General features: G+C 35.6%; 1 protein-coding gene across 1 annotated transcript; it reads right to left on the bottom strand.

Moving 5' to 3' along the window:
* Window positions 1-81: 81 nt before the first annotated feature.
* On the bottom strand, window positions 82-22549 carry Ifi16 (interferon gamma inducible protein 16). Its single transcript, XM_063253479.1, has 9 exons — window positions 22170-22549; window positions 15218-15514; window positions 14259-14401; window positions 13278-13337; window positions 12564-12716; window positions 5314-6141; window positions 3380-3790; window positions 1705-1893; window positions 82-634 (listed from the first exon to the last, which is right to left on the bottom strand). Exons 2-9 carry the CDS (start codon window positions 15480-15482, stop codon window positions 605-607), a joined length of 2079 nt encoding a protein of 692 aa, XP_063109549.1. The 5' UTR covers window positions 15483-15514; window positions 22170-22549; the 3' UTR covers window positions 82-604.
* Between the last annotated feature and the right edge of the window lie 1033 nt (window positions 22550-23582).

Genomic DNA, 23582 nt, shown 5'->3' with positions numbered 1-23582 from the left:
GTGCCCAAGCTTGATTTGTGAGCTATAACTATTTGCTTAAAAGAAAATGAAATATAGAGTAAAGAGACTCCTGGAGAAGCATGGCTTTAAAAACAGATGTTTATTTTCTTCAAATTTTAAAAAACTGTAGATTCAAAATATGGAATATAGAGTCTAAAAATGCAAAAGGAATAAGTTAAATGTATTTTTAAAAATCTTCTTAAAGTTGCTTTTTGATTGTGTTCTTTTCTGTTCTTTTTTTTTGTTGTTTGTTTGTTTATGACCATATTTTTTTGTCGTTTGTTTTTTTGTTTATTTGTTTTTGTCGATGGTAGTGAGGATTGAACCCAGAGTCTTTGAGACAGGATCTTACTAAATCTCTAAATTGCTTAAGCTGTGATAAAATTTTAATTTTTCTACTTCAGCTTCCCAAAGTGCTTGGATTTTAGGAATGTATCTCCATGACCAGGCAAGAGCTGATTTTTAAAATGTATTTTATTCATAAACTTGGATCTTCTATATTTTCTTCCTAAATGTGGATTGTACCTCCATCAACATCATTATCAGTGGCATCCAGGTTTTTGGACTCCAATAAAGTTTTCACGTTTGAATAAGAATCGAGTGGCTATATCTTGTTTTTCCTGGCTTTGATGACCTTAAAGAAAACATTGATAAAGATGGATTAGTTGCTATGCAGCTGCTCATACATTTTCCCATTCTCTCAAAATCTGAGGTTTTAGAAGAAGCTTTTCAAAATATTGTGGAGACTTACCTTCCACAATTATGGGCCACATCTCTTTTCTTGCATTTCTCCCTGTGTATCTTTTCATGAGTACCTGTCCTTGGAGTCACACCCACCCTATTCTTGGGACCAAGAAGTGTGTTGATTATTCCTGTCAAACAGGAGCATAGGTGGTAGAGTAGGACAAAGGACAGAAGAGAGGGGCTGGTGTAGCCAAAATGGCAAGAGCTGGGTGGAGCATTCTCATCGGGCAGGAGTGTGAGTCAAGTATAGAAGAGCACTTCCTGCTGTATCTGCTATGTGGCAAATCTGGAAGATTTTACTAGGGGTAAAACTAGAACTGGAGAAATCTAGGCACAAATGCATTTGTGTATGCCTGATTAATTTACAATTACATTTGATCTGCTTGATTTGCATTCCACTCTTAGCTGTTGTTAGTGTTCTATGAATGCACATGAATGTTTATATTAGTATGACATAAACAGTGGGTTTTATCCTATAACATTTCTCTAAAGGCAGGTACCTTTGTGTTATGATTCTCTTAGAGAATATTTGGTAATTTACATTTGTTATGAACGCTGGTGATGAACTGTGACAAAAAATGTTTCCCTTTTTCATAGATGATGACATTGAGATCCCTGGTATTGAAATCTTTAACCAACTGGAAAAAATAAAGTCAAAATACAAAAAAAAATTCCTTAATTAAACCTAAATTCTCATTAAATTATATTTTTGTTTTGATAAATAGTTATTATTTAGCTTAGGATAAAAGTTTTGAATGTCTCTGAATTATTGTTCACTATTATTATAATACTGTTATTGAAAAGAAGATGGAAAGAATGTTAGTTGGCATACAAGAACAGGCAAAGATAATCTTTACCAGGTTGAACTGTATATAATGGCAGCAGTTTAGTTTTCTAAAGCACATAATAAAAAAATATAAGTTTGCATTAGGAAGAATGATGCTTCCTTAAAATGCTTACCTTGAGGTGACTATGGAGCACAGATCTCAGCTGCCAGCCATTCCAACTTGAGGCTACTTCAAAGCAAGTGAGGTTAAGTTTATCTCCTTCTTCACAGTGAATATGGGTCAGGCGTCCATGTACAAATACTTCCATTTTTCCTGTATTATCTTGTATTTCATAATAAATACATTCTGGTCTCACTTGTTTCTGAAAAAGAATATTAACACGTACCTTCTGAGAAATGTATAAGACATTCTCACTTCTATGAGAAATAGACAGTGTGAGTGGAAATGCTGTTTTCCAACAAGATAAACTGAACTGCAAATTCAAGATTAGAAATACCAAAATGCATAAGGAAATCCTCTATTTTGAAACTTGCCTGAGCCTCTCTTTATATAAAGTCTTTATCACCTAAACTTTCCCAGAGGAACTTATTTTGTAACTTATAATGCTTCCAAATCAGCATATCTGAGATTTCTTTAGGACTCTAGAAATAAGTCTGATTATTTTTGAGTTTATTGATTTATATCTCCACAAGAACAAAGAAGGAAGACCATTTAAACCTTACTGGGGAATTGAAATGATTACTGCAAATTTTCATGAAATGGATTACACATTCTCAAACATAACTTCTTCTAATTTCTCCATTTATTTATGTTTCTGGAAACTGTTCAAATATTAAATCTAGCTCATCTGTCCTATTGTTTTGTATCACACTTACTATACAAATGTAATATGTGCATTAAGTCATTTAAATAGAATGTGTGGGAAATAATATGGGTGAAAGTAAAATACCACCCTCAAACACAATATAATTGTATGTGAAATAATACTTGAGAGAGTTAAGCATACCATTTCTGGGAGTATGTGGACAGAAAGACGTACCCTAAGTCTAAGAATTCTGCACACTTCTTTGCAATTTATAATCCCTATTTAAAACTCAGAGATATAGTACAATTCTATAGTACAATGTTGGCGAATCTTTTATAGATTGTCAAAACTGAAACCCAAAACCCACTTATTTCTCACCAAGTGCCAACATAAAAATTAAACTATAATGTTCAGTTGCTGAGATGATGCTGAGGCAACGTTGTGGATGAGCTGATAGAAGGCCCGCATGCCTGCCTTGGAATGCTTTCTATATGTGTGCCACCTCTACTCTAATTTCTCCTTCTATATTTCTCATTATTACGGCAGAAATCAGTTGCTCAAAAATCTGTTGTTGAAAAATAAAGAAAGGGAAGATGTGAGATCAGCTTAGAGTACAAGGCTTACTGTTGGACACAGTTTTTTTTTCCAGGAAAGACTAGTACTTTGATTTCTTATTCTGGACATTACAAGCAGAGCCAATTGATAGGGTGCAATTCTTCATTCACAATTCAGTTGTCACAAACACAGATGATGCTATGTACCATCCTGGACCAGGATGACTATGAATTGATCAGCATAGCTGATAAAATACTAAGGATTTTGGGAAATCTCATTCTTAAATTTGTGTGGTGATAGCTAGAGTAGAGGAATGTTAAGAACCTATGTATCCCAGAGTCAGAAGATGGGAGACTCTGCTCATCTGTCCTGGACAAGAGAGCGTGTTTCTTGAGTTCAGTAAACTGGCCAAAGTGTAGTTGGCAGGTTATAACTCTAAAATCTGGAATTGCAGAAAAAGATTTTACAAATTAATGCTGTGGCTTACCTTACACACCAGAAATATCCCATTCACATATTTTCCTTTACTTTGTGATCCAAGCTGGCTGATTTTAGGAGTTGCTTTGGCTTGCTGAATCAGAGCAGGGATGATGTTCATCTTTCGATCAGCACTCACATTAGACACACTTGAGAATTTGTTTATCTCCAGGAAACCATTTCGACCAACATAATTGGATATGGCAATGATATTTTTGGGGATGAACTTGTCCTTAAATTTCATGTCAAAAACCTTCACTCGGAAAAATGCGTTCTCAGTAGCCACTGTGGCGTGAATCATCCTATGCTCACTTTGTGTAACCACGTACGTAAATGGTTCTGTCACTTTCAACACCATCACTTCTTTGGGACCTGATTGGTAACCATTTTCTTCAGCAGGTTCATACTTTGGGCTTGGCTTCTACTTGGACAGTAAACAAGAACACACAAACACAATTAATTAAGGCAGTACAGTCACAGTATAGTGAGAGTCATCTCAATATCAAGGTCTAAGCTCAAATAACACATTAATTAGGGGACTATGAGAAAGAGTGCCCCACATGATATTACTTAGTTTATAGAGGAAGTGAAAAAAATGTTAGAGAGTAATAGAAGCTTGTTCTAATCCTAATGAACAGGAGCATTTTAAAAGACATAGCCCTTCCAAGAAATTAATACTCTTTTTCATAAGAGTTAGTATGGCAGCTATTAGAAGAACTCAAGAACTGTCCTGAACTGGATGGGTCCTGGCTAGAAGCTCTCAGCTTGATTAAGAGAAGGCATTGAGGAGTATCATAGGTATGGAAGTTAGGCTTTAAGGAACTTTGCTTTGAACACCTGTCTTTGCAGATGCCTGCAACACTTTAGAGTTTCAGGAGAGAATCTAGTGTTTGGCAAGAGGCTGATGATCTAGAAAGGAAAGTGTGGAGGCAAACTTGGGAATCCTGGAAACTAGTGAATAAAGACAGGCTCACTGCCTCCAGAGTCCAGCGTAGCTCACTGTGATTCCAAGCTGAAAACTCATGAAGACCTTGCAATGTGAGTGAGGGGACTTAACTCTGGGTAGTTCTCCATGGGGTCAAATGCTTTGTCACATCAGGAAAGTTCATTCTCTGTACAATTTAGCCAATAACAGAGAATCGTACAATAGTGACATTAACATCCTGATACTTAGGAAAGAAATTATAACTCTCTGTATGAATGATAAAACATGATCCAAAGTACATGTATTTTTTAAATTCATTGACGGCATAGAGAATGCTGAGAAAAATCTTTATCAATTAATATAGTTATTTTTATAATGTATAGAATAACAATGTAATTTTCACATGCAATTAAATTATTTTAATCTCTATTGATTGGTTGAATTGCAATTCAAGATATCGTAAGTGATTAAAGATATCATAAGTAGCCACATGTAATAATATCCAATATGAAAGAAAAGTATTCCTACATAATATAGAGAAAATAAAAAAAGGCTCCATGATGAATTGAGGTGTTTGATGGGAGAGATTTATAGAGTCTAATTTACTTAATACTTTTATCTATGTATCCACTTATTTTCCACATTCTAAGTGATACTGGTGTAACAAAAGTGACAATAAAATAGTATGTGATAAATTCTGTGTGGCTCTCTAATTTCCCATACTATTTTACAATAAGATATCACTTTCATGGTGTATCGAAACAAAAATGAAAGTTAACACTTAAAGTTAAATGACTGTCTAATAATATTTTTTTTTTTGAAGCAGGCATCATTAGGTACTCAGAGTTGCAGATTAACCTTAATGTATAAGGCATAATAAGAGTTAAAATTCAAATTTAGAGTTACTATCTCAATACGATTTGATGAAGTAAATCATTAGATATTATAAGGGATTACTGGGAAAAACTTCAAACACCCTACCAATTTCAGGCACTCTATTGTAGGAACAGAAAATTCACCATGGTTAAGAGGCTGTTGGACGTTGTTGCTGGAATCATCTGAGGCGTGTGGAGACTGCTGGATGTTGCTAGAAGAATCTGAGGAGTCTGGAAACTGCTGGATGGTGCATTTGGAGGCTTCAGAGTAGGTTGCAGGCTGCTGGATGTTGTTGGTGGAGGCTTCTGAGGAGTCTGTAGAATGCTGGATGCAACTGGAGGTGTCTGTGGAATTTGGAGATTGCTGGATGGTGCTTTTGAAGACTTCAGAGGAGTTATCAGGTTGCTGAATGTTGTCAGAGACTTCTGAGGAGTTTTCAAATTGCTGGATTCTACTACAGGCGTCTGCAGTATCTGGAGACTGCTGGATGATATTTTTGGAGGCCTCAGAGACGTTTTCAGGCTGCAGGATGGTATTGTTGGAGGCTTCTGAGGAGTCTGTACACTGCTGGATGCTACTGGAGGCATCTGCAGAATCTGGAGACTGCTGGATGATGTTGTGGAAGGCAACAGAAGAATTTGGACACCACTGGGGGGTGTCACAATGGTCTCATGAGTCTGAAGACTGCAAGATGGTGTTTTTGGATGTAACTGAGATGTCTGGACTGCTCTGGATGAAGTGTGTGGAGAATTCCCAGTGGTGAATACTGTGGTTGGAAGCATCTGAGGAGACTGCTGACTATTGGAGGGAGTTGGCTGCCTCTGAGGAATATGCAGACTGCTGAGTGATGTGACTGAAGGCTTTGGAGGGGTCTGGAGACAGCTCCCAGTATGAGGTATGATGTTTGTTGATCCTTTAATCTCTAATGTCTTAGTGGAGTTATCTCTTTTGGTGATTGTGTTTTCCTCTTCCTGTAGAAAAATAAGCTTTTATTGTTTTTGGTTGTTTTAGAAAATCTCTTGCATATATCCTTCCTTTTTAAATTAAAAACTGCACTCTGCCAGTTTCCTCCTGAGTGGCAGGAGGAATAGCATGTATTGACTTAAACAGCATTTACTTAGATAGCTCCATTAACTTTGTTCTTTCTATCTCAATCAGGATTTCTAATGCACATTCTAAACACCAAAAACTTAAATGCTTGAAATTTCCTTGGCCTGCAATTGAATACTGGCTCTCAATTTCCACCAGTTGGACAAGACCATTTGTTTAGGCCAACTTCTTGGATTATTTTGAAGGAAGCATTAATTGCAGCAAAGCTAATCACAATCAGGGCCATTTCTTGATTCAGTTTTCCCAACCAAGCAAATGCACAAAGCTGTTCCTAGTCTGTGCTATTTGATGCAGAGGCAATCTTAGTCTCCATCCTTTTGGTCCTCTGATCATAAACACAGCAGGAAATGTCCCTCAAATCCACAGTTCCTCACCTCTCTTTATGGAGTTGCTGAAGCAATGAGAAATTTTCAAGATTTTATAGGCTTCACAGGATTTAAAATCCTACTAAAAGCATTACCTTTCATTACGTTTTCCATGTAACACTGGGAAGTATCTCTGAAATCACACACCTTGACTGTCTTCAGTTACACTGATTAAATACTATTGAATATTCATGACATTTATACCACTTGTCTCAGGAATTTCCAGGTTTGGCATTCACTGGTCTACTCATTTAAAGTGTCAGCCACTAAAGTGCCTCACCTGGAGATCTCCAAGCACTCCAAAGTATCAAGGCATAACTCCTTCTATTAGAAATTATTCACAAATGAATTGCATGGGATTCAGCATTTGTATACCTACTTTGGGTTCAATCATTTTCATTCAATTAGCTTTTAGATTCACTGTAGGGGCACTGAAATTCTGGCTCTAGTATCTAGTACGTGTATGACCTGTGAAACATTTTGATCTCTGTGCATTCTTCTTTTCTCATATATGGAATGGGACCATCATTAACATTTACTTATAATTTTATAAAGACTAAATGAGTATTTATACGTGTATGTATATTCATATAACCTAATATTTCAGATCTCAGCACTAAATAAATGCTCAATGAGCAGAAATATTTTTATTTTCATTTTTCAAAGATCTATTAGGGATTTGTATATCTACTCTGATGAAAATGTATTTCACATATTATTCTCTTCATATAAATGTCATATGGAGATGATAAATGAAAAACATATAAGAAGTCTTTCTGATTCTGCCATGTATAATAATGAAATTTCAACTATGATATTTTTTGAGCTGTATTTTTAAGAAAAACATGTTAAGTCTTAAACTGTCATCACAATAGCAGTGCTTAGATGCCAAAAACACAATGTTTGCTTGAATATTTGTAAAGTTTTAGTAGTTATTTTACTCTAATTAAATTTTCTATTATTCCATTCTATTTAGAAACCATACTTTTTCCTGTGCTTTTGCTTCAGGGACACATACATGAAGGAATCAATGGCAAGAGACTATTCCTGATTTTGAATGCAAAAACAATAAAGGAATAATATCATAGAAAATGTTTCAGAGAAACTATGGCAGAGAAAATACTCCTGCATACATAGTGACTATCAAAATACTGCTGCATGCACTAAGAGTTGTCAGGCACATTCTTTGCAGGACTCACGTGAAGTTGGCTGAATCCCAAAGAAGACTTGACTGCATGGTGAATTTAGGTGTATAGGGTGAAGAAGACATATCTAGGTTTCTGTGATTCAAGGAGATTTCAGAACAGTAGAATAATTTTTCTAGGAATAGAAATTATCATGTTGCTTATTTAGGGAAGCAAACTCTTAGGAAGTGTTACTCATAAGTAAGGAATAGAATCAGGATTCATAAATATGCATGGAAAATGTGGAGCTAGATTGAGATGTATATGCACAGTATGTCACTGCCACGGCAGAGAGAGAATGTCCTGAGATTACACTGACAAGACACGGACTTTGTACAAAGCCAATAAGTCCTAAATGGTAATAGACAAGGACAAGTAGCTCTACTTGTAAAAATCAGAAGAAACTATGGGTGGGGGGTGGATTATTGGAACTAATAACAGAAAATTTTTAAAAATTTTAGTCTGAGAAAACCTGAGTTCATAAAGCTTGACCTCAGTTACTTTCTGTGAAGCAGAGCTGTGGGTGGGCAGCTTGGATCCGGGGAAGGAAACCACACTGGAGAATTATGATTGAAATGTTATCCTCTCCTATGACTGAATCCCTTCAGGGGAAATCCTTTCTGCCTATTCAGATAGTCTTCATAGCCCCCGGTTGTAGGGCAACACTTGCCATAGCAGGGTGGAACTACAAGCAAACTGGAGTAAGAGTTGACACACACAAGTGTGTGCTCACTCTCCAGCACTGTCTTGTCCTTCCCTGGGACAGCATACTTTTATCTGGGTACTAAAGGATTCCTTTTTCAGGGAAGAAAGATATAAACTTATTATAATTGTCATAAATACTGCAAAGAAGTAATAAAGGAATCTGTGGAGGCAAACACTTGGCATATTTACTTCATTTGGAAAGGAAGGTATCAGTGAGAATTAGTGTGGTGTACAGATGGGGAAATTTGACATTGAGGAAAAGAAATATAAAAATATTTCATGTGGTTCAGATCATGGATGCAGAAACTATACGCTGGTATCTGGTAAAAGAGCAAAAAGTAAAGAATTTAAAAGAAACTGGAAAGTAGGAGATAAATATCTCTTTTGTATACAGTGATCCTTTATAGTTTCATTCCCACAGCCTGTACTCTTCCACCAGCATAGGATGATAATTCACTTGAGGTTGGGAGTTATGGACAGATACCTTTGAAATAGCTATGGCTTAGGATCTAGGAGGATCTTTTGGCCTATGAATGAGCTATTTGATGGAGGAAACAATTTGTACCATAGCACACAATTAAAAACTCTGTGAAGATACTAGTGTTCTTTTCAATTGTGTTGTAAGGAAGACAAAAAATGGAAATAGGGAGCTTTTGTATTGGTTATGGAACTGCCTGACTGTGTTGGTAAAGGTTTCTGAAGCTCTGAGGACAACTGTTAATGAGCATGTGCTGGCTGTTCAAGGTTGTAGAGGTTTTATCAAATTTTTGCACGTTTCCTGCTTTTAAAGCCATTGGTTTTGATGATGACTTCCTGTCTTTTCTAAAGCAAAATGCTTTTTGTCTTTCTCCAAATATAATGTTTTTTAATATCAGACGAATTATAGCATTTGTCACTACTCTTTCTGCCTTTGTTTCTTTTTCATTATCTGTATCTGTGTTTATATCTACATTTGTAACTCTCTCCTTCTATCTCTCTCCTTGACACACACACACATAAATTACAGGATCATTTCGCTATCAATTTCTAAACAATTCCACATACTCATGTGCCATAAACCCAATACCTCTACAGCTATAGCCTTATTCAGTACAATGAACTTCATTCTGTAAAAGTTGAAAACTCAGATAATTGGAATTCAGGTAGTCCTTATGGACTCTAGAGCTTTCTGAGTTGTAAAGGGGCTTATGTCAACTTCAACTAAGAGTGTTTAATTGGAAGAAAATACTAAACTATGTAACATAATAGGTAAAACTTAGAAAAACTTTCACTGAAATAATGTAGATATATTAACTATATCATTTACTAGTTTGTATATTAGTCTAATAAAGTCAGTTTCTATCATTGTTGTTTAGGTCAAGAAGCCCTAGTGCTCCATCCAGTGAGTATTATGTTTTTGCCATGCTGAAGAAAGTTCCTGAAATTCCTATTTAAAAAGACAGGATTCTGCTCTCCTTGTAGCATGCATTAGACCACAGATTCTTTGGTTTTACAAAAAAGGCATGTGTTCTGAGAGCATTAGATGCTTCCAAGTAAGTTTTTAATGCTGTGTAAGCAAGGGTAGGGAAGCTCTGTAAATGCATTTATACTATTTACAATTTAACTAATGGATGCATATTTCTCAGATTCCATATCCAGCATCAATTTCCCATTGTTCTTACCACTTACAACATTCATTCAGCTAACTCATCAGATGTCATCTGTTGATAAGATTTGTGGATGAATTTGTCAATGAGATTTGTGTTTGAAATTCCTGCCTCGTGTGTGATATCTTAGTCTTTAGACTACTCTCTAACCATTCATAGGTCTTCATTCATACTGGAAAGCTTAGAGAAACCAGCTGTGAAACAAAAAACCCAAAAAACACCACTATATACCTATAAACTAGAAAAAATACTTTTAAAGATAGTGTTACACATTTATTCTGATTGGGGAGATGAAATATCCCATTAAATTCATAAGTTTTAGAATTCACTAATATTGGACTGGTATGTCCGACTTTTATATATGTTTGTGAAAAATGATTAGTCTGTGGACTTCAATTTCCTCTCATGTCAAATAGAAATAACAAAAGCATCCTGATATGATTCTACAGAACTATTGTGATAATTTAAATGAAAAATGCAGAATTCAGGCTCTCCTCAATATATACAAATACCAACATGAATATTATGATCTAGCCTATGCAGAGGTTTATTTTGCTGCCGTGTTTCACAAATATGTCATGTGTTATGTGTATCCTTTTGATGACAACTCTATAATGGTAGTTCAAAAAAACTTTCTCAAAGAAAGTTTTTCATTCACTCCTGCCAATTGTGGCAATTTACTCTCACTTAAAGTGCATCTTGCTTGTTTCAAAATCAATTAAATTAAATAGTAGCAAGGACTGATGTTTAAACTACTCCATACTATTTGACTGGATGATATTTTAAAATGGTAATTGATTGTGCTATTCATTCCCTCTAAGATGAATCCATTCACTTCCTCAGCCTTTTAATGAATCATGGCTGTATATGTTTTCTACTTCAAAGGAAATGTAAAATATAAACTAAACATAACATTGATCTGAGTTTTGGTTAGACTCCAGGAATGAAGAGAATGCAAAGGCCAGAGCAAATAGTTGGGAAATCTCACAATATATACTGCAAAGCTTTCTTCCTCACCCAGTCTATGGGACATAGGTTAATAAGGAACACTGCTTTTGGAGGACTCTTTTAGAAGAGGCAGAATTTGAAGTGAGAAATGAGGTGGTCAGGTGTGAGAGACCAAGAAAGAAGAAGAGTCATTCTTGGATCCCATGATCTAGCATATTTGAGAAGAGCAAAATGATTTTTATCTATCAGACAGGACATCATCATATATTTGAGCATCTAGGATCTTAGGAAGTGCTACTTTCAAGCATATATATATATAAACAAAACATACAGTTGTTCTTGGCTATCCATATACCACTGTAGTAAAAGAGAAATAGTGGACTTGAGTTTTCAATGACTATTTCATGGATCCATGGCCACCTGGCACAAGAAGTAAACAGAAATAGTTTGCTAGCTCTTTCACATAAAAGTTTCACAAGGAGTTATGGGTTTCTGGATCCCTTGTGAAAAACAAAAATATATCACAAGTTGTGAAAACTTGTATGCAGAAATACTGTCTTCCATTGTTGAGTGAAATGATGATTAAAGGCGTACTTTGAGTTACACGCAGGCTTTAGGCTTCAATGAAACACTGCATATGAGAACATTGCTATGGATTTTTTCTTGTCTATTCATCAAGTTGTCTACTTATTAAATCAGAAATCATCAATTTACTTTTCAGTGCAAAATTAAAATGAGTCATGTCTAGGTAGAAATGGCAGAGTGCAATCAGAGTTTGAACCTATCCTGTGCATTCGCTTTCTCTTCTTTCTGTTTTATTTGCATTGTACCTATGTTTGAGCCCACTGTTTAGTCCAAAGGAAACACAAATTCATGCATTACAGCTGTCAAATGGTTAAAAACAACCATGAAAGAGTCCACGAGCAAGTGATGCATATGTGTAATGCATTTTCACAAGAGGTGTGATGGACAGTGCAGCAAGAAGAGATTCACATTTGTGCCTAATGCTGAAGGTATGTAAACGAGAAGTGAACCACAAGAAATGATTCCCAACCATAAGAGTGCATGTCACCACATCTGACATGGAAACAGCAGGGAATGTGGGAAAGGAACCTGCAATATTGTGAGTGAGCAAAGAAAACTGGTAAGAAAAGTACTGGAATGTGTTGAAATGAACAGACTTATTCTCATTTGTACTCATCCAATCACTTTTGCCCTCTTGCTCTAATCAATACAAGGCAGTAACTTTCTTGATATCAGAAGTAATTTGGTAATTGCATACTTTAAATCCATCAGAGGCTTAACATATATACCCGATGAATGTTAAATAAAATAAAAATTTAAATATGATTTAGATAAGCAGCCCTTTGAAGTTTTCAATGATCACTGTTGTTATGTTAAAGAGGAAAAGAGAAAGGGAACAGGAAGCTAATACCTTGGCTGAGGAGCTGAGGGAAGAGCTGGGTGAAGGAATGGGAGAGCTCTGCAGAACTGTGGTGGGAGTAGAAGTTTCTGCAAACACGTCCATTTTCAGATCTTCCATGTTTGTTCCAAAGTCATCTGTTTTCTTGGTTGAACTTTCCTTTTTCTGATGGAAAACAGATATTCTCCTTAATTTCTGGATAAAAATTTTGGCATCACACACAAAATACTTTTTCTTTCTTTTCGCACAGGGTCTTTATGATTCTTTTCTGGAATACTAGGGATAATTGTATAACTTTACCTCCTATCCTCCTCCCAAACCATCTGGAATTCCAAAAATCACTGTCCATATATTAAGATCTCATATTATATTTCAATGGCTTTAGATTGGAGGAATCTGGGTTCTATGTCTAGTGAATACTGATTTACAATGATTGACCAAACACAAAGGTTATGATACACAAATCATTTCATGTTATAAGTTAAGTAAATCTCAAAGAAAGTCAGTACTCATTATGAACTTACTAAATAAACCTTTCAAATTCGTTCATGATAGCTGTTTATCACAATCCAAAAAGATAAAACAATGCTCAATTTCTTCATTCTTTGGGGCCCTTTGCTAGAGGAAATACGGCAGTAAGAATGTAGCCTAGGTCAAACCAAAGCAATGTTTGCTCCTTGAGTTACAAACTACATTCAAGAAATGTGATTTAATTTCTGCTCTGACCTTTTTTTTCTTCTGCAGCGTTGGGCAATCAATATCTTGCTCATTCATTCTAGATGTATCCTTCATATTCCCAGTTTACAAGCATCCATAGGGGCCATCACAGGAGAACAAAAATGACATAACAAAAAGGAGAGTTGGATGAGAGTTGCTGGTCACAGATATGAATTCTCTTTTCTACCTTTTTCTTTTTTTCGCTTAGCACAGGGTATTTACAGTCTCTCATGGTTTTCTTTGTCCAAAGGAATTATTTCTTTTTCTCTTGTTATTTTATGTTTTTAGTTTTTGTTGCTAGCAATTAAACCAAATTCTTGACTTATAATAACAAAACATGCATGTTTTTCCAAAGGCCAACAGATCCAGCACTGGGTAATTATTCTTTTTCATTGATAAAGATCAAATCCAAAGTGCTGCATGCTTCCAAAGCAAAGGCTTTACCACTGAGCTACAACCCTACCTCATAATGGTTTTAATGTTAGATAACTCTTAAATACCAAGAGAAATAACTATGTATTACTGGATTCTAATTATACTAAAATTACATTCTAGAAATCACCAGGAAGTTACAATCCATCCTCTGAAGACATGGTCAGAAGGTACCCAGTGAGGACATATTTTTGCTTGATACAGAATAAAAACATTTTATACATGTTACACTTTTATCCTTCTGTGGTGATAAAAAAGAGGCTTAGAAAGCTCAAGCCTGGTTATAATCTCTTTGAATAGGCTTTAGTGAGTCATTTTCCTAACGGACTGCTGTGTTACTACATAATTAAATAAGGTGTAATGATTTCATATTATGAAGGAAATTATACTATGCAAGATAAATAGCACTGTGGTTCCTGAAACAAAATGAGAAAAACAACTAGGGATTTTCCGACTCTGAACTTCATTTTCACTAAATACATAACTAAGTGTTTATCCAAACGTAAGACATGAGAGTAATGTAAGCATGTTTTGACCATGGGAGCTTAGCCAGCCTACCTTTGACAAAGGCACATCCAAAACTGATTCTCTTTTGTAATCTTCATCTGTGGTGAGTGTAGATCGACCAGCACTGAGTTTATCTTGCTTGCTTCTCTTCCTGGTAGTTTTGTCTTTTACTGTACATTTCTTTTTATCTAATACTGTAAAAGGAAATACAATAAACTAAAGGGAGGGCCGTAGTAGTGTCTGTGCTATTTCCTCTCAGTTTCTGTGTGTATGTCTAAGTCATTTCCTCTACATAGTCTTCATTGGCAATCATGACACAAGCACAACCTTAGTGTCTTAGTGCACATCCATGTGCAATTTGAACAGTCTTCCCACCCTATGGATTTTCTGTAACTTATCCTACATGTTCCTTTTAAGAACCAATAGTTTTCATGATGCTAAGAGAAGTTCATCTTCTACAGCAGACCTTACCCAATTTGAGAAAACAAAGAAGAAATTTTGTTTCCATTTATGCTGTGAGAAAGTGAAGATACTGGAATTAGACATTTGACATATTGTTTTAAACCCAGATATATAAGAGAGAGGTTATTGACATCTCTGAGACACAAGCTTATGTTTAAATACGATCTCATATCTGTTGCAGAGAAGATATTAATGATGGAACAAATATTTGAAAAAAAGCAATATTAATCTATGCATTTAAAATGTATCCATTGTAAAGCAGATAATTTCCCCAAATTTTATTTTGTTATTTTCCAATTTTTCTAGTGCATCAGAAGCATTAGATTTCTTGATAATTCATTCTGTTTATTTTCATTTCCTTTGTAGCCTCCATAAAATCTCTTCTCAAATATATTGAAACATTTAATAGGAGAGGAATTCCCTGTTTTTGAACTTCTTGGTAACTGAACCAACACCATTAATATTGATACTGAGGAATAGAGTGGGGAAGCGTTGATCATGACTAACCTGGGGCTCTGGACAGTGTGTCAGAGGGTGTACCATATTACCTTTTGCCTTCTGCTTTTTGAGAAGTTCAGCAGTGTCTTCAAGCTCTGGTATCTTACTGAAGAATGAAATCAGTTTTCTCAGTCCTGCATCACTTGGAAACTTTTCTGCCATCATGTCAGCAAATTTAATTTTGTCATATTCTTCATACTTGCTTCCTTTCAGTTTTAACTCACTGGCCAGTAAGGACTTTATCATTCGAAAATGATAATCACTGATAGGATGTAAGCCTTGAAGAAGAACAATTTCCTTGAATGTACTTTCCATCTTTCAAAAACAGGTGAACCTACAAAACAAAACTGGCATACAATGTTTCATTATAGAGGGCCATGGGCAATTTCAAAAATGAGACATCTCTGCGCACGTGATTCATGTCAGAGTGTTGTCTGCATCACATGTGTGTGTGCAACAAAGAAAGACATAATGACCGGATATTTATCTATAGAAAATGGATGCAGAAGTGCCCTGTTACACACTCTTAAGAAGTTGCTCCTTATTCATGATGGACTGTGTCATTGGTTTATGTGAGAGAAGGAAGTCTGGAGATAGGCTGCTCTTACAGTGCTTAGAGTACAGGCTATGCAGTGTCAAAGTTCCTGGCTTCACTTCCATTTTACATTGGCTGGAGCCTCTGCTTCCTGTGTGTCTATATGATCCTGAGTATTCTGCCATCATACATACTGTCCATTTGACTTTTTTCTCCTGTGGTATTGGAATATGTCTTCAGTACCCCATCACCATCATATGTTTCATGTGCACATGTGTTCCAGCCCAGGATCAAAACATTTCTTGGTTCAAACTACTTTAAATATTGCTTGATTTTCCTTTTATTTTTTGACACAGTCAGTTTCCTGTCTATTAAGTCATGCTTTAAGCTTGCTGAAATCCTTCAAAAATTCGCCATTTCTTATAAAAATGAAAGCAACAAAAACTCCCCATCTTCCTTCAAATGTCTCAATAGGTCTGCTTACCTGATTTGTTTGCATCTTTTACTTCCTAATTAAAAAATATTTTATTTTACTGAGAGTAAAACAAAATAAAAGAATTCAGAATAAAGTAAATCAGAAAAGAACAATGTAAGAAACACAAGACCTCAAAACGCGACAAAGAGAAGTCAACAATGGCTACCATAATGCCTCTTATTTTCTTTGAAATAGCTGTCCAGACCTTCACACACAATAAAATTAAACAATATAAAATAGAATAAAACCAATCAAAACAAAAGAATGAAATCATTGCAGGACAACAAAATAAGACAACAGAAAATCAACTGTGTCTATCATAACATCTCTTGTTTTCTTCAAGATAGCTGTCCATATCTTCACACATAATAAATGAAATCATAGGAAACAGATTAAAATCAATCAAAACAGGAGAATTAAAGCCTTACAGAACTTTAAAGCAAGATAACAGGAAATGAACAATGGCTACTATAATGTCTCTTATTTTCTTAAGAAGAGTCAGCCACACTATCACACAAAATAAAATCAAATAAAACACAATGAAATAAAACCTAGCAACACAAAAGAGTAAAAGCATCATAGGACTTCAAGATGACAGGAAATCAACTATGGCTACCACAATATATCATTTCCTTCAAAATAGCTGCACATTCCATCATACGTATTAAAAACAAAACAAAATAGAATAAAACCAATCTAAACAACAGAATGAAAGCCTTATTGGACTTCAAAACAGGATAATAGGAAACTAACAATAGTTACCATAATACATCATGTTATCTTCAAACTAGTTGCTCATATATCAGACACAGTAAAATCTAACTATATAAAACAGAACAAAGACAAAACTAACAAAATTATGAAAATTATATGAGTTCAAGACAAGACAGTTAGAAATTAGCTGCAGTTATCATTTTCCCTCTTAGGCATTTCCTCCCCTATCACTTTCATAATATCTGCTTTGCTCTTTGAGTCCTACTAACGTCTTCAGGTTTTTATGCTAGGGAGATAACTCAGTCTTCACCCATGTGGTTTCAAACAGTTTTGCACATGAACATGACCTCCAGTTGCATCCATTTACCTACAGGAGCCTTGAAGTTATCCTATTTTATAGTTGAGTAACTTTCCATTGTGTGAAAATACCATATCTTTCTCATCCATTCTGCAGTTGATGGGCAAATTACTCTTTTACTGATCTCCTGTCACATGGAGCAATTGTTTTCTCTCCCTTGATTTTCAGTCTATGAATTTGCTTTTGAGTTAAATGTGTTTCTGTATACAATATATTGATAGATCTTGTTTCTTGATACACTATCCCTATGTTTCTTTTTATTGATGAATTGAAGTCATCTGTATTAATGGTTACAACCAACATTCCCCTTCATTTAATTGCCTGTCTTCTTTGGAGATCCTCCTCTGCTGCTCTTCCTGGACCGATGGTCATCTTTCTATCTCTCTAGATTATCATTCAGCACTTTGTAGCATTGGTTTGGTAGACATGAATTCCTTCAGTTGTTCTTTATCATAGAAATATCTTACTTTTCCACAATTTTGAAAGTTTTGTAGAGTACCTCAATCTTGGTTGTAAGTTGTTTTCTTTCAGGATTTGAAACACTTCACTTCAAGCTCTTCTTGACAATGGTATGTATTGACAAGTCTGTCATGATTCTGACTAGTTTTCCGTTATTAATGATCTGTTTCTTTTCGCTGACAGCTTTTTATATTGCATTCTTGTGAGGAATATCTGAAATCTTGTTTATTATATGTCTAGGTGTAGATTTACATTGGCTATGGCTAATTGGAGTTCTATATGCCTTGCTTTCTATATACCAGATCCTTTTCCCATGTGTGGGAAGTTTTCTGCTATTACTTCTGTAAATAGCCTTTTCACTTCTTTTCAGTTTGGCCCCTGCTTCTTTATTGATGCCTATCAGTCTTAATTATTTTGTATCAACTTGCAACCATTCAATTGTTATTTACTGGTTTCTTGCTATTTTTAAGAGCTCTTTCTTTCATGTTTGCCAGCTGCAGTGCTGTCTTCAAGGTCTGAAAGTTGATCTTTATTCTCTTTCAAGCCCTTTGGCCAGCTTTTGATTGACTTTTTCTTTTCCTGAATATCTCTTTGAATCTGTTTCATGCATTGTAAATCCTTCTTATATTGTTCATTGAACATTGCCACCATTTTCCTATGCTCATATTTTTATCTATGTCTTCTTTAGATATGCCCATAAATTCTTTAATTGTTTTTGATTTCTCCTTTTACCTGAGAGATTATTTCTGATGTGATTACTTTCACAGTCTCATGAGGTTGTTTCTTTACTTCAGTTGGTATCCTCTCAGAGATTTAGGTGTGTGCCTTCCATTTCCTTGCATGATTATATCTTCCAGAGTCGTTTTTGTGGGTTGGAGGTCTAAGATTGCCTATCATTCCACTGTCTTGTCATTCTCCTGGGTTCCTCCCAACAAGCTGGTGGTGAGGTCTCATGCACTTCCTATGGTGACTGACCTTCAGAAGTGTAGTAGAATAGGCCAGATACCTGGGTTTCTCTGAACACAGGTTCCCAGGGAGATAGCAAGGCATGGGAAAGTCTTCTCCAGACCTTTGCAGCTACACTGGGACTTCCCCGATGACCAGGAGTACGAGGTGGTGAAGCTGCTTTTTTTCCTCAACCTGCATGTCTACACTGGGACTTCCTCAATGGCAGCAGGCACACAGCGGTGTGCTTGTCTGATTCTCCTAGTGTGGGCACTGGATGCCCAAAGAAACAAGAGTCTCCAGTGGTGGCTTGCAGGTGCATGGGGTTTATCTGACTGTATCTCTCTGCCTGTGCTGACTGCCCGCAGGAAGCAAACCTTCCAATGGCGGTGGCCAGCAAGTGAGGAAGACCTGGCTGGTATCCTTGCCCACACTGGTTGCCCTCTGGTTGCCAACAGAATGGTGGCAGCAGTTTTCAGCCGCTGGACTAGCTGTTTGCCCTGGACTTGCCTGCACTGGCTGCCCACAGGAAGCGAGCTTTGTGATGGTGGCAGCTGGCAAGCAGAAGTAGATCTACAGGGTCTCCCTGCCCATAATGGCTGCCCTCAGTAAACAAGCCTTGTAAATGCAGTGGCCAGCAAGCAGAGGCCTACAATTAGATCTACGTTTTTCTAGTCAATACATTGTATTCTTTAAAAATACACAACACACCGTCCTTTGTCATATTTTATGTCATTGCTAATTCCCTTTGCTTTTCCTGGAAAAATATTCCAGCAATTTCTTGCTCTTATTGCTTCCCATTCAACTGTTTAGGTTCAACTCTGTTTTTGTCTTCTGGAAGCTTTCAGAGTTCTAAAATGGACTGACAGTTGTGCATCACAACCTCTTTAACTCCAGTATATTTTCTTCATGACACTCAGCGCATGATATGGATTCTGATTTCTTGAAAAATTTACAAATCCTTTTGGTTAAGGAGGCATATGTTTGTGTATCTTTTGTATAATTCAAATATTCAAATTCCTGAAGCAGTTAATTGCTTCCTTCTTAAGGGAGCAAGGAAACCCTCAGATTGGAAAGTCCCATCTAATGAGGGTACATCCATACAAAGACACATTGTAGAGAGTGAAATGGAAGAGAATTAAGTGCAAAACACATACTATATAAGTCTCCATAAAGAGTGGACTACCTACAGAGATTTAAGAATCATATTGGAAAATCATTCTCAACAGCAAAACAGATTGCAACAAGTGGAGTAATTTTTATGTACCACTTGTCCAAAACCCAGTTTTTGTTGCAAAACCAAATGTTTTAAAAATAAAAATTCTTGATTGGTGACTCTGACAACACAACATATTTGTTAAATATAATCAGATGTGAGATGAGAGTGGCTATGTATAATTGTTCATTTCATTTAAATAAGAGCTTTCTAAATTTTGCAGTTGAAATATTATTGAATTTGACTGTGGCATAGTCATACAAATGCCAATGGAATTTCTAGTAGTAAAGTATTTAGAATATATTAAATAGCCTTCTGCAACATCCAGATTCTAAATTTCCAAATATATTTATTTTACACATGCATAATAGATGGTCTCAACATATCTTATGTGAAAAAAATCCAGAAAAGAACTTTAGAGCTAGATTAAAATGGTATTTAAACAACAACCAAAAAACCCATAGAAACCTATTATCTGATACTAAACACTTTGGTAGTTTCAAGAGGGAACACACACACACACACACACACACACACACACACACACACACTGATTGGAAATAATATTGAACCAAAGAATAATAAGTAAAGCTGAGAATCCTACAAGCCAAAATTAAATCATCTGAAAACAGCATTGACTGATGGTGCTTAGGTTTTAAAAACTGGCTACGATGAAAGAGAAGAAAAACAGGAAATATACAAGGAAGAGAATACTGAAATGCTATTCAATATTAAAGAAAAGATAGCAAAAACAAAGTATGTCATTATGGCACATACCTAAGGGTCAAGTCAGTTATACAACAAATCATCAAATTTGCTTTAAGACATCTACCTATATATTGTTAACAAAACTTTACCAAATGTTGAAAATAGATCAAATTACTGTGCAAAATGTAATAATGGAAAGCTAGTTAAATATATTAACATAGCTTTAAAGGTTAAAAGCAGTAAGATGAGATTAAAAGCATTATCAGATACCACATAATGACAAAAAGTTCAGCTCCTAAGAGGATACATCAGCCTTAAGCATAGATTTTTATAATATTAACAATATTCAATTTGGTATAAATCTATATTTCTTCATGATTCTATAAATAGTATGAATTATATTTCTCAAATACCTACATGCCTGTAATATGCGTGCCACAAATTGTGTGTGTGTATATATATATATATATATATATATATACACATGTGTGTGTGTGTGTGTGTGTATATATATATGTGTATATATATAGATGAATGCGTATACATTTTTGAATTGGAAAGACGAACAAGAAAAAAATCCTCCATTTTACAGTAGATATTGCAGTAACTTTGTCAATTGCTAATTGAACAAGGTAAAAATCACTTAACAGGATTTATCATATTGTAAAATTAAGAAGTCAACATTCACAATCTAACTTTCTATTCTATTACACACCAAACACTGCAACAGGCCCTAGAGAAGGTCTTTTAAAAATTTAAAGTAGGTAATAGAAATGTTCCTAACTGATCTCCCTACTTCTCAGCTACTTCTTGTTTCCTCAGGGGCAAAAATTAATCACCTTTAAGAATTTCATAATCTATTCCAAGGAGACTAAAGTATTGCCTTTATTACTTGATACACGAGGTGATAAATAAAAAGTGAAGTGTACTTAAAAAATATTGAGACAGCAACTATTTGAATAGCTGTGGCTCTCAAATAGTTCACACTACCGTGTCCACTGGTTTCTGTTTTCTAAAATGTGAATATCAGTATAAGGGAAACTTTATGTATACATGTGCTTTTTTACCTGATGTCACTTCATGATGTTTTCCCTGCCACTATCATGTTGCTATATTTCTTAAAAATTACTATAATTTCTATGAATTCCATAACCAAGAAATCAAAGATCTCTTGTAAATATCAACTTTAGTATCTTGATCAATTGTTAAATGAACAAGAAAAAAGCCACTATAAGGATTTAGAAAATGTGAACAATAAAAAATAAACTTATTGTAAAATTATTAAATAACATTTGCAATCTAACTTTCTATTCAATTACACAATTCTCAGATCATTTATTTCATAATCAGCGATCATAAAATATGTGGCTTAGGACTCAGTTTTGTAAGTACAAACATACCTATTATTTCCCTAAATAAAAGATCAGAATCCAGTCATCACAGCTAATTTAAATGCAGCTAGCACTAACTCTACTACCGTCAATTGCACCCCAGAAAGACCAACACTGATTTACTTTGGTTATTTTGTGAGTTTCTAGGAGAAATCTAAAACAAACAAACAAACAAACAAACAAACAACCAAGAAGACGTACCTTCTTAGAAATATTTTCAGCAGGAACCCGGATCTTGAGATTTTAGCAATGCAGGAAGCAGTAGAGGTTATGCTTGAAGAGGAAGGTTAATCAGTGAAACTTTGGGAAACTGAGCAGCAAGATGTTGTAATTTTCTGAAATGTTAAGCAAATAAAGTATTTCTGATTGTAACAAGGAGAAATGATAGTGGTCTGTGTCATCCAACAATCTCAGGAGTGCTGTGTGACTCACACTGCAGAAGCCCAGGGACAGAGGGTGAGGCTCCTCCCATCCTTGCTCTTAACTTTCAATTTTCTCTATCAGAGAAACTGCAGTTTACTTGTAACATCTCTGTGATCATGACAAGTTAGAACTCTTATGTTTACCTTTTTTTTTTTTTCACAAGAATCACAACAGATGAAAGAATTTTTATATCCAACAGCCTTGCTTAGGGGTTCTTAGGAACCTATCTAAAACTTGACACTGAATCTAAATTCTAAAATGAGGAGGTACTTTTCAGATAAGTATCTACTTACAGCTTCTTCTTCTGGCTTGCTCACAGAGTCCGCAGCAGGAGGATTTCTATTGCTAACATTAGCAGAATACATTTCCTGGATGGGGAAGGGTTTGCTAGGAAATCGCTATTTGTTAACTACTACATGACTCATTCACTCCAGCTGCTCATAATAGTGCATCATCATGGGGATTGCCGGAACATAATGTCATTCCAAGCATGTAGTTCTACCAACAAAATCAGAGCAACTGTGGCTCTAGCTATCCTCTTCACTACTACTAGACTGAATTATTACAAGGATTAAGTTCACAATTACTCAGTCTCTCATTTTACTTATGGAGAAATACAAAATAACACGATAGCTTTGAAAATTGTGGAAGATTGCTAAACTTCTGGTGGAGTTGTTGACCAGATGTAGCTTCTGTTCTGAAGGTTTTTGTTTTTTTTCTGTGGATGGTAGATGCTTTCTGGAGCAGGGCAACTTTCATATGCTAACAAACAGAACAAACTTGTGGGTGGATTCTGGTAACTCACCAGGTGATCTGAAAGCAACATGATCCCAGGCCTGGTAGCAGGGTCCCCAGGAACATGGAGTGCAGACAAATGAACTGAGGCCATCTACCTGGAAGAAGAATGTGGAGTACGTTAATTCAAGATAGTCTGATAAAAAGGAAGGCTGAATTGTGAATTTTAAGCCCTCTGAACGTATATCAAAGAAAAATGAAGGAAAATCTGTAGCAAGGGTCGCAAACACCTTTGAGTGTTTACGGTTTTTGTGTCCTTTGGTGAAGGAGATTGTATATAGGTTGCAGTTTCTGTGTATATGTTGAGCTGGTCTTAAGGTAATAGAGAGAGAGATACAGAGACAGAGAGAGAGAGACAGAGACAAAGAGACAGAAAGATTAGGGTGGTTAGAAGGA

Source organism: Cavia porcellus, unplaced genomic scaffold (assembly GCF_034190915.1).
Source record: "Cavia porcellus strain 051 isolate PalLab524CR breed Dunkin Hartley unplaced genomic scaffold, mCavPor4.1 scaffold_7, whole genome shotgun sequence".
In the NCBI taxonomy this organism is placed as follows: Eukaryota; Metazoa; Chordata; class Mammalia; order Rodentia; family Caviidae; genus Cavia; species Cavia porcellus.
Note: the sequence above shows the minus strand (reverse complement) of the source record. Positions and strands in the feature narration are given on the sequence as shown.

Excerpts from the sequence above, each read along its gene's own strand:
- Ifi16 (XM_063253479.1), bottom strand. The coding sequence starts at position 15,482 with ATGGAAAGTACATTCAAGGAAATTGTTCTTCTTCAAGGCTTACATCCT. Across the intron at positions 6,142-12,563 it reads CCCTCAGCTCCTCAGCCAAG|GAAGAGGAAAACACAATCAC; the intron begins GTATTAGCTTCC and ends ATTTTTCTACAG. Across the intron at positions 635-1,704 it reads TGCTCCATAGTCACCTCAAG|GTCATCAAAGCCAGGAAAAA; the intron begins GTAAGCATTTTA and ends GTTTTCTTTAAG.